The sequence below is a fragment of the Mirounga leonina genome, unplaced genomic scaffold (genome assembly GCF_011800145.1).
Source record: "Mirounga leonina isolate KUSES-001 unplaced genomic scaffold, KU_Mleo_1.0 Mir_128, whole genome shotgun sequence".
NCBI lineage: Eukaryota > Metazoa > Chordata > Mammalia > Carnivora > Phocidae > Mirounga > Mirounga leonina.
In genome coordinates this window covers 14496163-14512543 of record NW_023270320.1, presented here as the reverse complement: position 1 = coordinate 14512543, position 16381 = coordinate 14496163, and the positions used below count along the sequence as shown (strand labels likewise).

At 35.9% G+C, this 16381-nt stretch overlaps 1 protein-coding gene across 1 annotated transcript in view; it reads left to right on the top strand.

Annotated features, from left to right (window-relative positions):
* TNKS (tankyrase) overlaps positions 1-16381 on the top strand; it is a 202092-nt gene that overhangs the window by 136569 nt on the left and 49142 nt on the right. Inside the window, 1 exon segment of the mRNA XM_035004108.1 lies at positions 13385-13556. Coding sequence (XP_034859999.1) covers positions 13385-13556 — 172 coding nt within the window.

The window sequence follows — 16381 nt, the reverse complement described above, 5'->3', positions numbered from 1 at the left end:
AGATTTATGCTGGCTCCCTCATTAGGTCCATGTGTCAGCCTGTCTGAGTCAGCTCAAGGTGTTTCCTGAGGAAGAATGGGAGTCTGAGTAGCAAAGGATTGACACTGACAAACTCACTCATCTGTTCACTTTCAGCCTGTTGTCACATATCGCACTTTACACATGCCTAAATGAGTAGATTTATGGGTACTATCCAAAATGGTAGATCCTTCATAAATAACATTGTTGGTAATCCGAGGGAATGACAGTCTTATAGCATAAAGAGATTATCTGACTATTTCATGAATTAGTATTTTCAGGAATTGTCATACTTAGTTGTTGTGCCTTTTTTTTTTTTTAATGAAAATAAGAGGATTGAAAATTTGTCATCATCTGTGATGACAAATGGCATGTGTGTAGGTATTTTTTTACTTGTATGTAGGTATTTTTTTAAAAAAGAAACATAGTCAAACCCTTGAAGGCAAATATTACATATTTTATGCATATTTGAGTAAATGGGAAAGTGACTGCATTTTTAAAGAAACTTCAAAAAATGAAGAAGACATTTGAGAATAGATTTTTAGAAAATGTCCACTGTTTTGTGAATTTTTTTTTTTGCCAAAAAATGGTGTAAATCACCCAGCTGTTTTATCTACATATAATTAAAAAACTTGAAATCAGAATTTTCTAACCTGTTTTAAAGTGTTTCTTAATTTGTGTTTAGGTGGTTTTTGAATCTATTAGAAAACATCAAGGAAGATGCAATTTACTAGCAGAATTTCAATTAAAACCTTAGCAAAATTAGTAAATGGCATTAAAAATAAAACTTTTTATTTAGTAGGCATTGGTCACAATGCACATTTTCCCATTGGCTCTACCATGTCTCAGTCACATCTTTTGAGCCAATGTGATCAATGGGACAAGCTGTTGAAAATGGACTTAGAATCAGACCCTCAAATCTACCTCACAATTTTTTACAAGATTTTTTTAAGGTTTTTTTAATTGAGCCAAAAGATATTTTCTAAATTAGTAATTAAAATATTTTTAAAAGTTTTAATTGTTTCATCTCTTTCCCATCCTTTATAATTCTCTTTTTATGTAATTTTTACATGCATCTATCATATATTAGTATAGCACTGTTTGTTACAATTTACAAATGGGCACATATATTTATTGAACGGGTTCTCAAAACATTTTTTCACTCATAAGGTTCACGATCCAAAAATTTGGGTATCCTTGCTTTAAAAGGACCATTGGTGTTTTTATTTGAAAAGGTGAGGGTGAACTGGAACAAAAGGGAACAGAGTTCTAAGATTTATTACCTACTTTGAGGGTACGACTAGGGCATTGTTATATAAGTAATGTCTAGTTGCTCTGCCAAGCAGAAAATACTAAGCTAAGTGGGCTCTCTGCTATACTTAAGAGCATTGTATGTTTATCATTGACCTATTTTTTAAAAAATAGCTTATAGCATTTATAATGTTCTTGAAAAACCTGAACAATGCCCTTCATTTTTGGAAAATACCTATTTGTTGTCTCCCCTGAGTCATTTTGTTTCATGAAATTTCAGTGAAAAATAACATTATTTTATAAGCTGTCCCAGTCAGCATTACTCAAGGTTTGTGGTTCTCAATCTTTTTCAGCTATTTGTGTTCACAGTACATTCTCATCAATAGTGTCTCAATCCATCACTGGAGCACATGTAATTTTAAACACCTTGTCAGTGATAGAGAATGACTTTTAGACTAGTTTACCCTCCTTAGCCCTTCCACTACAGTTAATCTAAATCGAGAACTCCTACTATTAGGCGCTTTAAAATAGAAAAAAAAAATCATATTTAATCAGGGCTATGAACCAATAAATACCAATTGCCATCCTCCCACTCGCTTACTCCCTGGTTTCAAGGCAGGCTGCTGTCCGTCAGGGTTGGTTTATCTGGTGGCTAATGTGTTAGTAAAAACTTACTGTAAAAATCCAGCTTAGCTACTGTTGAGCCCCAGTGTTTGCTTGCTTAGTGTCCTTTCTGGAGAACTCACGGTTTCAATTTGATTTTTAGACAACTTATGCTTTCCATTTGATTCTAAAAGCACCTTCTGAATGAGGTGCTTGAATTAGGACTCAGCCCCCTTACACTGTCTCCACCACCCTGCTTCCTGCCCCTCCTCATGTCAAGTTCCCGAGCGAAGCCTAGTAAATCAGAAAAGGCAGAGAATTTGATAGGGAGATCTAATACCATTAACTAATTTATCTTACTTAGACAGCTAGAACTTAGTAATATTTACATAAGCCAAAACTTCCTTTTGCTCAAAGCTTGATGATAAATATAAAGTTCAGGTTCACCATGCATGTTAAACTAAACATATGGTGAATGTAACATAGGCAGACATACTTTACAGTTTACAGTCCTCCACTTTCTAGTTTTGTGAACTTGAACTTAATTTCCTGGAACCTTAATTGACTTATCAGTGATATGTAGGTGTTAATACCTCCTCTATGAGCATTTGTGTGTGTGTGTGTGTGTAAAAATTAAATGAGCTATGTATATATAGGTACATCGTTTAGTACCTGGCATACAAGCAATACTTTGGTTACTTGTAAATATGAGCATTGTATTTTTTCCATATTTGTCTTTCCAAACATATTGCATATTTCCCTTAATTATCTAAATTTTTATATAAGCTTTATAAACCAGTTCCTTTATAATTTGTTTTGATCCACTAACTCAACAAATACTGAAATGCAAAATGATTAAGACTGTGTGCTAGGTACTGTGGAAGACACCAGTTTGAAAGTTTATGCAGTTACCAAACTTGAAGCTAATCCTGACTGCAATTTAGTGGCATTAGCAATTAAGAAGGAAGAGAAAGATGAAAGCCACTTATGAAGGAATAATTATATATATGGAAATGAATAGGGCGCTAGAGTGGACTTAGAAACTGGTGGTCAGTTCAGGGAAGTAAGAAAGCTAGAGAGAAATACTGGTTTCCTCTGCCTTGATAATTTTGTACTTAGAGTTGATATGATATAGGGACACGTAGATAAAACTAGTGGTTGAAAATACAGCACTAGAGTACAAAAGCAGTCTAGGATTAGAGAGATCTTTTGGAAAGCCATCAATATAGTAATCACGTGTCACAAGGTCCTGGTAGAGAAAATATGGAGAGAGATGAGTTTAGAGTTAAGGAAAGGACCTTTGCAGATTACCGTGTTTAAAGAGCAGCAATGGGAAGAGAAAACTGACAGGTCTATCACATGTCTATTTGCGTGTAATAGCAGTATGAAGAAGAAACAGGTGATCGGTGCTACAGGGAGAAATCAAGGTAGGCAGGCCATTTAACTGGGCAATTTTTATGTAAAGGCTTTGGCAGCTTTAGAAGGAGGTGTTCCAAAGATACAGGGATAGAGAATTGTATTCATTAGGGTCTTGGCAATAAACAGCACACGCAAAGTGGATAATTTGAGGAAAGTTTAATAAAGGAATGATAAGCAAAGTTGGGCAAGGTTTAAAGATATGAGCAAGGGATAGCAGGTGGGGAGACATTATCATTTTTGGGCCTGAGGGGCAAGGAAAGGGAGAGGTCCCTGGAAGCAGAAGAAGGTAGCTATCTAGAGAAGGCCCCCTGACAGCACTTTGAGAGGGTATATCTAACCCCTGCCTCTCGCACTCCTGCTCCCCACCAGTCTCCTGCCATTGCCTCCCATTAGCCAAATGTAATAAGAACTTAAAGACCAAAAGAGTTCATTGATATGATCCATATAAGTGAGTTTCCCAGGACACAGAGCAGGGTGGAGGATAGATAGGAATCTGGAGGGGCAAGCAGGCAATGTTCAGAAAAAGAATAGAAAGCAAATGGCAGTAAAAAGGAGGGTTATAAGAAAATGGGGGTATTAGCCAACTCATTTGAAAAATCCACTTTTATAGTGGAGTAAATTTTTGTTTCTAAAAAAAATTAATTATCTCTATCAACCCCCAGCTTTACAAGATTGCTGTAAAGCCTAAATAGGAGAGACATGAAGATTTTATCTTTCGTATGGCAGGTTTTTTTCTTATTATTGTTAGCTACCCTGGCATTCTACTGCTACTGCTTTGTCTGCTATCATTATTAAGTAGAACTTAAGTCCCAGTTGCATATGGTATTATGAACACCTAAAAATGAAAGGTTTAATTCAGAAGTGCTTTCTTTCATATTATATAAAAGCACTGCTATTTTGTCATTACTCGAGCATCTGTTAAATGTGTGGAACATGGAGAAATTTCTTTTGATTGTTCATTTGTCTTAATTTGACAGATTTATTTATATTGTACGTAAGAAGAAATTGTGTCAATAGTAATTGGCATTAAATGGGCTTATTTCTCACATTGAGAAGTGATGAAGAGTCTTTGCTCACTTTGGGGAAATGTGTTAGCTCATTATAAGGATTTGATTAATGCCTTTCTAGAGGTGGGTTGATAAGCAGTTTCTATTAGCCCAAAGATGTTAAATAAAATGCATTCAAAGCTATAGATTTAAAGTTCACATATCTGCCGTTTGAGCATATCAGCATAAAGAGCAAAGGGGCCAGTGCTTCAGAGACATTTTAGTTACTAGTAACAGATCAATTGAATCTAGAGTAAGCATAAATGGAAATCTGTTTTATACTTATATAAATGTATGCTTACTACTTTTCTGAGATAACCCATAGTAGCTGAGATTCACAAAAGACTAGAACAAGAAATTTGTAAACTGTTGGGTACCTTGACTGCATTTTCCGTCTCTCTTTCTGCAGCTGCTTGGTTTCTTTTCTTTGTTGATCTTTGTTCATTAGTTTCATTATTCTTTTTATAGACTGTATTTTTGTTTTACTTCTCTATGGCCTAAATATAGGCTTTTCAGCCCCTCCTTTATGTGTCTTTGGCTTAGAAATATACCACCTGCAGCTACTGTCTCTCCTGAGTCTCAGGGACAAGAAGGGGAGAATCTGAATGAGGCTGCAGTTTGTGCTCATGGCCATTAGATTGACTCCTGCTAGTCTAATCAGCTATGCTCGGGGAGTTGTTTCTCAGACAGTTAGGGCATGTGAGAAGGTGAGTACCCTTTTAATAAGTTCGAGTTCAGCTAGTAAACAATCTAGTTTCATGTCTTTCAAATTATATTGAAATTTAACTTCTTAGACAAATTTGATACTCCATAGTGGATTCACAACACATAAAAGGATTAAAACCCTTTTAAAGTGGGGCGCCTGGGTGGCTCAGTCGGTTAAGTATCCGACTCTTGGTTTTGGCTCAGGTCATGATCTCAGGGTCGTGGAATCGAGAGCCCTGCGTTGGGCTCCATGCTTAGCAGGGAGTCTGCTTGAGATTCTCTCTCCCTTTGCCCCTCCCCCCACTTGTGCTCACGCGTTCTCTCTCAAATAACTCTTTTAAAAAAGAAAACAAACCTTTTAAAGTGAAATATTGATTACTGTGTCAGAATTTTAGTTAAGAATTAAATTGTGGTTATTTTGTCTATTTCATCCCTCACAGGAGAGGCTTTAACTATGTCCATCCCACCATGGATAACAATGCTCTGTGTATATCTGTAAAACTTTAAAATCAAATTAAATTATACCCTTACCACAGATAAAATAAGTCCGTTATTTTCAATATTAAACAATTTTGTCAACACTGACATTAACTTTTTTTCCCTTCAAATTTCTAGGGAAAGAAGAATGCATGTTTTTTGGTTAGAGAATATTTTAATAGTTGGGTGCCTAAATGGCTCAGTCACTTAAGCGTCCGACTCTTGATTTAGGCTCAGGTCATGATCTCAGGGTGGTGGGATAGAGCCCTGTGTGAGGCTCCTTCTCAGAGGGGAGTCTGCTTGAGATTTTCTCTTTTCCTCTTCCTCTTCCCTTCCCTCCCACGCACACACGTGCGCTCGAGCTCTTTCTCTCAAATAAATCTTTTTTTAAAAAAAGGGAATATTTTAATAGTCTAGTGTTTGCTCGGTATACACACTAGTATGATGAAAATAGTATCCTTTATCACCAGAATTTACCAATTTATTGTTCTCGTGAACCATCCACTTACCAACCATTTTTGAACACCGCTTGTACAAGGCATTGTACTGGTTACTAGGGGGTGTGTTTGAATTTGATCAAGAGTCTTCTTCTAAGGGACTTAAAATCTATTAATAATAGTCTTATCCAACGCAGTCAAATTGAATAGCTATTGTATAAATTGGAAAGTGATGTATATAAGAGAAATACAGGTAGACTGCTATTCAGAGAATAGTTATTCTACTGGTAGTAACAGGCCGGGGGAGAGATTAGAGAAATTTCATGAGGAAAGTGGGATTTCAGCTAGGAATGTTCAGGAATTAGACATATAGAAATTGGCAAAATACAAATAATACATTTTAAATAATAACTCAATCAGGAAGGCAGAGGAGTTAGAAGTTATGATTAGTGAGTCCAGAAGTTACTGAAAAGAAGAATATAATGGAAATCTTGAAGGAGATCTATTGGAACAAGGTCTTGGTAGTTTTCAATTGGAGAGTTTTGATTTTGTTCTCATAATACTTGGAGAGCCATTGGAAATTTTTGAATAGGCAGGTGGCATGCACAGAATCCTGCTTCAGAAAGATAAATACTTCCTAGAAAACTACTGTCTTCTGGAAAGCCAATTACAGAAATGGAGATTCAAGGTATGTGCATAATATCTGGCATAATGATTTAGCAGTACTCAACAAAATTAGCTTTTTAAGATTTTTGTAAAAAGGGATGATAGTAAGACAATGTTTCTTACCTTCAAGCTAAGAAGTTATAATGTGCCTGCCACCTGTTCCCTAGGTTATTATAATCTGTCCACCAGGACATAGACCTATTTCAGATTCCTATCTTTTACTCCTTTCTTGCAGATTTATGAAAGCCTACTATTTTTCTTTTTACTCTTCACTTTCACTTTCAAAGTGGCCTGATTTAGGGGGGAAGTACATTGTCATTCTAGCTAAAAGAATACAGAGACTGTTTTCAACTCTGAGGTTACTTGAAATCCAGTTTAGATTGAGATGTACCCTGCTGAACAGCTAAAGTAGAATTACAATGTGAGTTAACAATAGATGATTAATTACAGAAATATCACAGAATAGTTCGTGATTAATTACCAAATGAGTGATATGGACAATGATACCTTTGAGTTTAGGAGAGAGATGAACTCAGTTTCGAGATTAACACTTTGAGACTAGGCTATTCACACTGATTGAATATTGAGAGACTCCCCTCAGCCATTTCCTTATAGTCTGCATGCTGGTTTCCAGGATTGTTTAGGCGTGTTTGAACCATACTTTTATATCCTATATATTTCAGGCCAAATGCCATTGTGGTTTTATATCATTTATCTAATTACCCTCTATAGGCAAATCATTAATTACTACTCAAGTAGAAATAGAAAAACGCTTACCTCAGGTTTCTATCTCCAGATACAAGGGGGGAAAGGGGAATATGTTTTGTCTCTAAAACTGCCAGATAGGTTTTTCTTCTGACACCTTCTGAATATGTATCTCAAGCCAGTCCTGTGCACACATTACCACACATTATATGTAGCATTTTTCTTGTTTGAAGCAGTTTCTGTACTTCGGTGAAAATAATCTCCTTAGTGCTGAATGGTAAGAATCTTTGGTGACATCCTCTATCATATCCAGCTGGTAGAGATTGTGATGGAGGGGAATAGAGGTTTTGTATCATTTTAAAGATCAGTAATGGCTCCAGCAGACAGCCGATTTCCCATCCAACAATCATTGTTCCCTTTCTTTAGACCAGGTCTAAAGAAGACTTGATCAGAAAAATTGATGTAACACTCCCTATTTTGTTCCAGAAGTACGTATGTTGGTGATTCCAGATTTTATATATATATATATATAGAATTAAATTAAAAGAATTAAAATTGTATCTCCTTAAAATATGAATAATAAATTAATGATGGTATATACAAAATCTCTTTTTTTTTAGGTTAAAAGCAAAACTTACGGAGAGCAGTGTGTGTGTGTGTGTGTGTGTGTGTGTGTGTGTGTGTGTAAGTATAGCTATTTAATTTGAAAGTTCTTAGAAGAATCCTTGTGAGTGGCAATCTCACTTATTTGGTTATCTCAGCTTGAATGACCATTTAAGTGCTTAATTATTTGTATAATACTAGATTGTATTTTTTGGTTTATTTCTTTTTTTTAGAAGTTTAATTCTTATAAAGAATATTTTAAATGTTGTTAAGCCTGTTTTTGACTGAGTGAAAAATTGTCAGTGTGTGAGTGAAAATTGCCAAAGCCGAGAGGACAAAAAAACAATGTTGTCATGACTTTCAGGTTGTCATGGTCTTTAGTTGGCCCTTTTATTCAGTGTTTTCAATTATAGATTTTGTGGATAACATGCTCAAGTCATTTAATCTCCTGTATTTCTCCATCAATAGAGTGAATTACTACCAATTCCCATTTATATAACTTATAGAATGGTGGTAGAGTAATAAATCCAGATTTATGGGAACCATTAAACAATTAGAGTTCCCTATAACTCTCTGGGATCACAATGAAATATAATTACACTAGCTCCACAATATCACCCTTTTTCACTGTGAAACTGACTTAGAGCAGCAATGCAAATCCTGCCAGGTGACCCGTTTAAAAAATCAGGGAACGGGGATTGACCTGTAGTCCTATAAAATAGTTACTGCTGCCCTCTAAAAACAAATTTGTCACCTACCTTGGAAAGCGCATACATTTTGGACTTAATTGCCTTGAACCACTTCAGAATACATACGTGGAGGGAAAAAGAATAGATTGACCACTTTGTAGAGAGCCCTGATTGTATCCCATGACTGGTTGATAAAAGAATAAACAAAGGCAGACTATTAAAGTGTTGATAAAGTTAAATAGAAGAGGAAGTTAGGGGCCTTAATTTTTATTTTCAGTTTTGAATCAGAAATGGTTCCAACTGACAGCCGATTTCCCATCCAGCAATCATTGTTCCCTTTCTTTGCTTCAGAACAGGGATCAGCAAGCATGTTCTCAAAAGTCCAGATAGTAAATATTTTTGGCTTTGTGGGTACTTACATAGCCATTTTAAATGCAATCACTTAAAAATATAAAAATCATTCTTCACTTGCAAGCAGTACAAAAATAGTCAGCTGGTTGGAATTAACCCATGGATCATAGCTTGCTAACTTCCTCTGTGGAACTCTATTTTGTTCAGATTTGGGAGCTTCACAGAAGCCTGGGTCTGAAACAGTGTTAGTAATCTTATTCTCCTTGCTTGTGACTCGTATAGGCATCAGTTTGGGAGGCATCTTTGGCCCTCGCCGTAGGAAGTCCACTGAGAAAGGTTTCTTCTTTTTTTACAATAGATGTATAAAATATCCTTTTTGGCTTTGGAGTATGGAGTTGATGGCCTAGAGCTGCCTCAGGCACCTTTTGACCATAGAAGGACAAGCCTGGAGTCCTTAGATTAGGGAATCTGAGAAATTTGACATTTGCTTCTAATGAGGACATGTTCTAATGAGGATTTTCCTCACAAAAACCCTTGTCGAGTGTCTATTTAATATTTTCCCTGGCATCCATTCTTGTTCATTCTCTGGGTTGTACAAAGTATCACCAAATTGTTGTAGTTTTGTTATCCTGCTTGTTTCTGTGGAATGAGTACGTCTGTTAAATATCGCTGATACTTTTCTACGGCCTCTCACAGTGCTTCATCTTTGTTGTCTGATAAAGCCCTCCATTGATATTCTTTTGTTGCTGTGATAACTATTTAGAGTTTGAGAGGAAAATTCTCTCATAATAAAAAATATATACATTTTCTAAAGCAAAGAATTTTATATTACGCTGCTCTGTCTTGTACTTTAAGAAAGTTTAGTTTTCTGAGATACTAGAATATAATACCATCTATGGAAATGAGTAAATGCCTTATATACATAAACAGGGATGAGGACATAAAGCTTCAGTATATGATCAAGGTTTTAACTTTCTAGCATTATCAATTAGTCCTCATCAAATGGTTGGAATTTTTTTCAGCTAGACATAAAAAACTCCTTTTATAAATGAACTCTAATAACGATTTATATATTCTATATTTTTCACTTATTCACATAAGCTATTCACATAGCTCCAAGCTATGTCCTAGACCTTGTATTTCTGGGGTTGGGGAGGGCAGAGGGGAAGAATTACATTTAAGATCAAGTCATAATTTCTGCTTTTAAATAGCTTCCAATTTACATATAGCATCTAGCACAGAGCCTAACATCAGTAAGTGCTTAGTAAATGTAAGTTGTATCCCTTCCTTATGAGACTTTTCAGGAGGTAAACAACTTGGTTCTAATTTTGACAGCTGTACACGAGGGTAAGAAGTATGACACAGAGAAATGAGCATGTGTTAGTGGAGCTGCATTCAGGACCACCCCTCCAAAACGGAGGGTAGAGAGGAACAGGGAAAGTTAATGTAAATAATATTGGTGAGTGGTGATTTTTGCCCAGAATTTGTTCCATGAGTGCATGCCCCAGAGTGAGTGAGAGACAGAAGGGAATCTGCTGTTTTCTGTATGTGCTCAGTTTCACCATGCATATATCTCGAGACAACCTCTCCTTACCCATAGTGTGTTTTTAGTGTTTAAAGATACTGAATGACTTCGGTGTTCAGTTGATCTGCTAACACAGTGAAGGTAAAACTGGCGAGTTTTGAATTTACTAAGAAACCTTATATCTGTCTCTGCCATTGGAAGGATAATGTTGACCAAAGACAGATTTTACCTTTTGCAATGACTTTAGAAACTAACACCTTCATAAAATGGGGTTCCAGTGTAATCTAATAAAGCTGGAGCCTAGCAAGCCTATCAAATTGTGATGAAAAAATATAGTAGGAAAATAGTATAAAAGTAAATTACAGATGGTCTTAAATGACATGCTGAGGCGTTCAAGTTTACTTGAAGGCACTGAAGAGTCTCTGAGTTTGAGCTGAAAAATAACTTGGTAATATCTGTATTTTGAAGTAGTAATTCTCGACCATGTTCCTATGATTTAACAAGCTATACTGAGGATTTCTGTCACTACAATTAAATAATTTAGTGGGTTTCTTGTCAAATTTCCAGAAAAATGTTAATGATTAGAATGTTCCCAATTTTAAGTTTTTCTCTTGTGGTGAGGTAACAAAGAAAAAGAAAGTCAAGAAGTTTACTTTGGTAGCTTATGTTTTCCATCAATACATGCTAATGGCTGTGCTTTTATGTCGCCTTTGTATAAACAGTCGCTTCTCCACTGGCAAATGAGATCTAATTAAATATATCAGTATTTCATGGCAAATTTTGTGAAACACCATTAAGAATTTAGATGAACCCTTGCCTGAACAAGTGTGACAGCCTTACTTAAAATGATGAAAGACTGAGACATGGAGATCAGTCGTCTTAAATCTTTTCTTTCCTTAATCTTGTATTTGGTGGGTGTGCACAAATGCTTAGAATAATGTGCTAGCATATATTTGAAAATTTACTGTATGCCCTGAAGAGGAGCTTTCTAGAAAACTCAGAAAAACCTATATAATATAATCCATAATCTCAATAGCCATAACAAAAACTAGCCCAGTGTTAAAATTTGTAAGATAGTACTAACTTGACATGGGTATTCAGAAAGGCAGTAATCACCAAGCCTTCAAGTAATCAAGACTTCTTAAGAAAGATGAGACTTGCACTGGATTTCATAATCCAGAAAGGCAGAAAGAAGGGCTTCTCTGAAAGAATCAGCATGTACAATGAACATGGACTTTGGTCTGATTGGAATAGAAGGTATTTACTGGGGCATCCTGGAAAACAGGTTTGATCAAATTATGAAGCTGATGCCAAAGTTGAATGTTATCTTAAAACTAGCTAAATTATTCTTCCTTTATAACTCTTTGAAGTTTTAAAAATGGAACATTTGAAAATTTAAATTTTTTTTGCTGAGGGTTAAATGTGTTAGTAATTGAGGCATTAGTAATTCAGGTTAGTAATGAGGGTATTCTATTAAAATTATTTACTAAAATTAGAAAAGAAATGTAATTAACTACTTTGACTGTCTTGGCTTACATGTTCTGTTGTCTTTATGTTACGGGAGCAAGTTAGGTAAAACCCATTCATCCAAAAGTATTTCACGTACATCTTGGATGAGGCAGGCAGTGAACATCGGAGTCCCAGCCCTCAGAGACCTTACATTCTAATTGTTGAGGGGAGTGGCAGGGAGTGGAAGATGGACAGGAAGACAGTTATTCAGGGCAGGGATGAGGATGTTGTAATTTTCAATAAGGCAGTCAGAGAAGGATAACTAAGAAACTGATATTTTTTTCAGAAGCAGTAACCAAAAGTTAATAGTAAATAGTCTGTGGCATTTTTCAGGACGCTTTTGATGGTTTATTTTTCTTTTTTCTTTTTTGAAGATTCTATTTATTTATTTGACAGAGAGAGAGAGAGATAGCAAGAGCAGGAACACAAGCAGGGGTAGTGAGAGAGGAGGGAGAAGTAGGCTTCCCGCTGAGCAGGGAGCCTGATGCAGGGCTCGATCCCAGGACCCTGGGATCATGACCTGAGCTGAGGGCAGATGCTTAACGACTGAGCCACCCAGGCGCCCCGACAGTTTATTTTTCTCATAAGAATTTATTTACACTATTGGTGGGAATGCAAGTTGGTAAAGCCACTTTGGAAAACAGTGTGGAGCTTCCTCAAAAATTTAAAATTAGAGCTATCCTATGACCCAGCAATTGCACTACTGGGTATTTACCCCAAAGACACAGATGTAGTGAAAAGAAGGGCCACATGCACCCCAGTGTTCATAGCAGCAATGTCCACAATAGCCAAACTGTGGAAAGAGCCGAGATGCCCTTCAACAGATGAATGGATAAAGAAGATGTGGTCCATATATACAATGGAATATTACTCAGCCATCAGAAAGGATGAATACCCAACTTTTGCATCAACGTGGATGGGACTGGAGGAGATTATGCTAAGTGAAATAAGTCACTCAGAGAAAGCCAGTTATCATATGGTTTCACTTATTTGTGGAACATAAGGAATAGCATGGAGGACATTAGGAGAAGGAAGGGAGAAATGAAGGGGGGGAAATTGGAGGGGGAGACAAACCATGAGAGACTGTGGACTCTGAGAAACAAACTGAGGGTTTTAGGGGGGAGGAGGGTGGGGGGATGGATTAGCCCGGTGATGGGTATTAAGGAGGGCACGTATTGCATGGAGCACCGGGGTGTTATACGCAAACAATGAATCATGGAAACTACATCAAAAACGAATGATGTACTATATGGTGACATAACATAACGTTAACAACATAACATAACAACAAAACAAAGCAAAATAAAATATTTATTTGCTAGGGTGTAAAATGGAACAAGTAGATACTCAATTCTCTGTGCCCACCCGGTGATTTTTCAGATGAATGCACTGGACACCCTGGGTCAGACTGCTTTGCATAGAGCTGCCCTCGCAGGTCACCTGCAGACCTGCCGCCTCCTGCTGAGCTACGGCTCTGATCCTTCCATCATCTCTTTACAAGGCTTTACAGCGGCACAGATGGGGAACGAAGCTGTGCAGCAGATTCTAAGCGGTGAGATAAATAAGCAGTACATTCTGTGCTTCCCGTTTCATGTCCACTGATATAAACAGACAAACTTTGCACCACTTGTTTTAAGTAGCTCTTTGGAATGCTTTCTTTGCCTGAATATTTTTCATACCTTTCCTTGCTTGCAGTTTAGCCTGAGACCCTCCCTATCAACGTTTTTGGTGGAGTGAGGTAGGTGTCATGAGAAGGAGGCATATACTCTCTCTTTTTTTTTTTTTTTTTTTTAGTTTTAAATTGAAAACCTGACTCATGGGTGCTATGATCAAAGGTGACTTAAAGCTCATATAAACAGTGTGGAATTATGACAGCTCTAAAATCTATCAAATAGAGAAAATAAGAAATCATTCACCTGGTAATGATCTTTAATTAATTGTTCATACATATGTGATAGTCTGACCTGCTTTTTTGTATTTCTTAACTTCATTGCATCATTAGGAGATTATCTTGTTTTTTCTAGCTTAAATATAATTATAAAATCTTGTTGAATATTAATGCCTACCTAGTACAACATTAGATATTTTATCTATTTAATTTATTGAGGGAGATTAAACAAAGAACTGCTATGAAAGTTGATTAGTTTCCCAAGCCCCCCAGTTAGAGGAAATAACACAGTCTAGCTATTGAAAAATGGTGAGCTAGATACAAAATTAATTTGGTATAATTGGCTCTTGTTTCCCATCCCTTTCTTTTTGTCTGTGGGTTATATCTGCTCTAGAATGACATAACAAACTGGAAGAGTAAAATGGAGAAGGAAGGCTACAGACGAGGAATCTGAAGTCCTAGTTACTTCTGCCTATAACCCAGGATTTCTTTACTCCATCAGACACAGTGCCCGTCTTGTCATAATGAATATTTTATAATATCCCCTTTTCTTATCCAGAAATGAAATTTATAGATAATGTGACCTAACCATACAGATACCTTCCCCAAGCCCCAAATTAAATGCCCTAACTATAATATAAAGGGAAAATGACAGTAAGTTACAGTTAAATAATTTATAATTATTGTAATAGTAATAGCATGGCTAAAACAACACTAGAAGACAAAAATAAACCCCACAAATTTCTGAAGGGCCCCCAAAAGTACAGCACAGTTAAGAATCACAACTATATTCTGAAATAGGGAACTTCCTAGGCTTGTGGAGCTCATATGTATTGTTAGAGCTGAATCAGAGTTAACCAGCCTCATAAGAGTATCTTTGCCACATTTTAAAAGCTACTAATTGAGATTTACTTTCCTCATGCTAGCTTATTCGTAGATAGTATCATTCTACTTTAGTCTTAGCTGGTGATCTTGAGACATTCGAAGTAAGCCCTGTCTAGGGCACCTTTACCGTAGAAACTAAAAAGATCTAAAGGAATGAAATTTCCTATTATAGAATTGCAAGCTTGAACTATGAAAAACATGATTTCATGTAACTTCTGTTTCTACAGGGCAATAGAACATTTACTTAAAGAAAATGATCACGCTTTGACTAGGACCTCTTTCTGCCTTCTCAGTAAATTCTAATATAATTTCTAAAAGGTGTGATTTTTGTTAAAACATTCTAAATTTTTTCTTACACTTTTACCAAGAACCATTTAGTGCTGAATTTTAAGTTAGATTTTATAAGTTGTAACCATAAATCGGGCAAACAGATAGCTATCACATTAAAATTTCTAATAATATTATGCATAAATTTAGAGATAATTGACAAAAGGGAGAAGAAAGGATTGAATAAATTAAGCAGATTAGATCCATGAATGCTTTTTAAATGTCTTCTGAATCACTGCAATTAGAATATATGACTTTTGGTAAAAGATAAAATTAAATACTGAATCACAAATGTAATATTTTATTCAGTTATTTTGATAATTCTTCTTAAAAGTTTGTTTGGAAGATAAAACATACAGGTAATTAAATGTGTAACGTAGAACATGCCAGAACTTTTTGGTTTAATTCTTAATATTCTTTATTGATCTGGAAAAATAATACAGACAGTAGAATTAGATGATAAAATCTTGCCCTTAGAAAGGTTTTGAAAATAGGAATTGTTTTTTTGTTTGGAAAAGGATATAATTTTTTTAACTAATATTCCTATGAGAAACTTATATATCTATAGTCTGTGGACCATGTACTAGCTGAACTTTTTGATTATACCTACATTTACTCAACGATTCCAGGTTATAGGTGTAATGACTCCTAAAAGAATGCATCAGTCATATAGGATATATACTAAGTTATTGGCGTTCTCGTCTGGGTAACATTTTAAAGATGCATTTAAATACACCTGTTGATACCAGGTTTAAGATCCACTTTTAGGGACCTGCACTTCCAGCTCCCAAGTCAGTAGTTGCCAATAGTTTACATTAATAGAGTTTAAATTGTAAACTATTGGCAGTATTTATGTCACAATTAATGTCAGATAGCAGCTTTTATAAACCAGCATTTTAAAACATCCTTTCAGAAGATTGTACTTTTTTCTCCAGACCTGCTCTCTCCACATATGACTAGTGGCTACTATATTAGCCCAGATAAAGAATATTTCCAGCATCACGGACAGTTCTTTTAAACAGCAACTTTAGGCTAGACTTTGGCATGAAATAATTCTGACTGTGTATTCCAATATGGTTATCCCATTACTTTTACCTAATCATTTATAGAAGTAAGGATTGGGGGGATTTATAATAGCTAAATGAAACACTGAAATCCCCATTTACATTTGCACATTGAAATAAACCACTGCGACCTATTGCCAGTCCAGTAAGCAGCCAGTCTAAGGGGATTCAAAAATAATAATAATAATAACAAATTGCCTTCCAGGCTTTGGA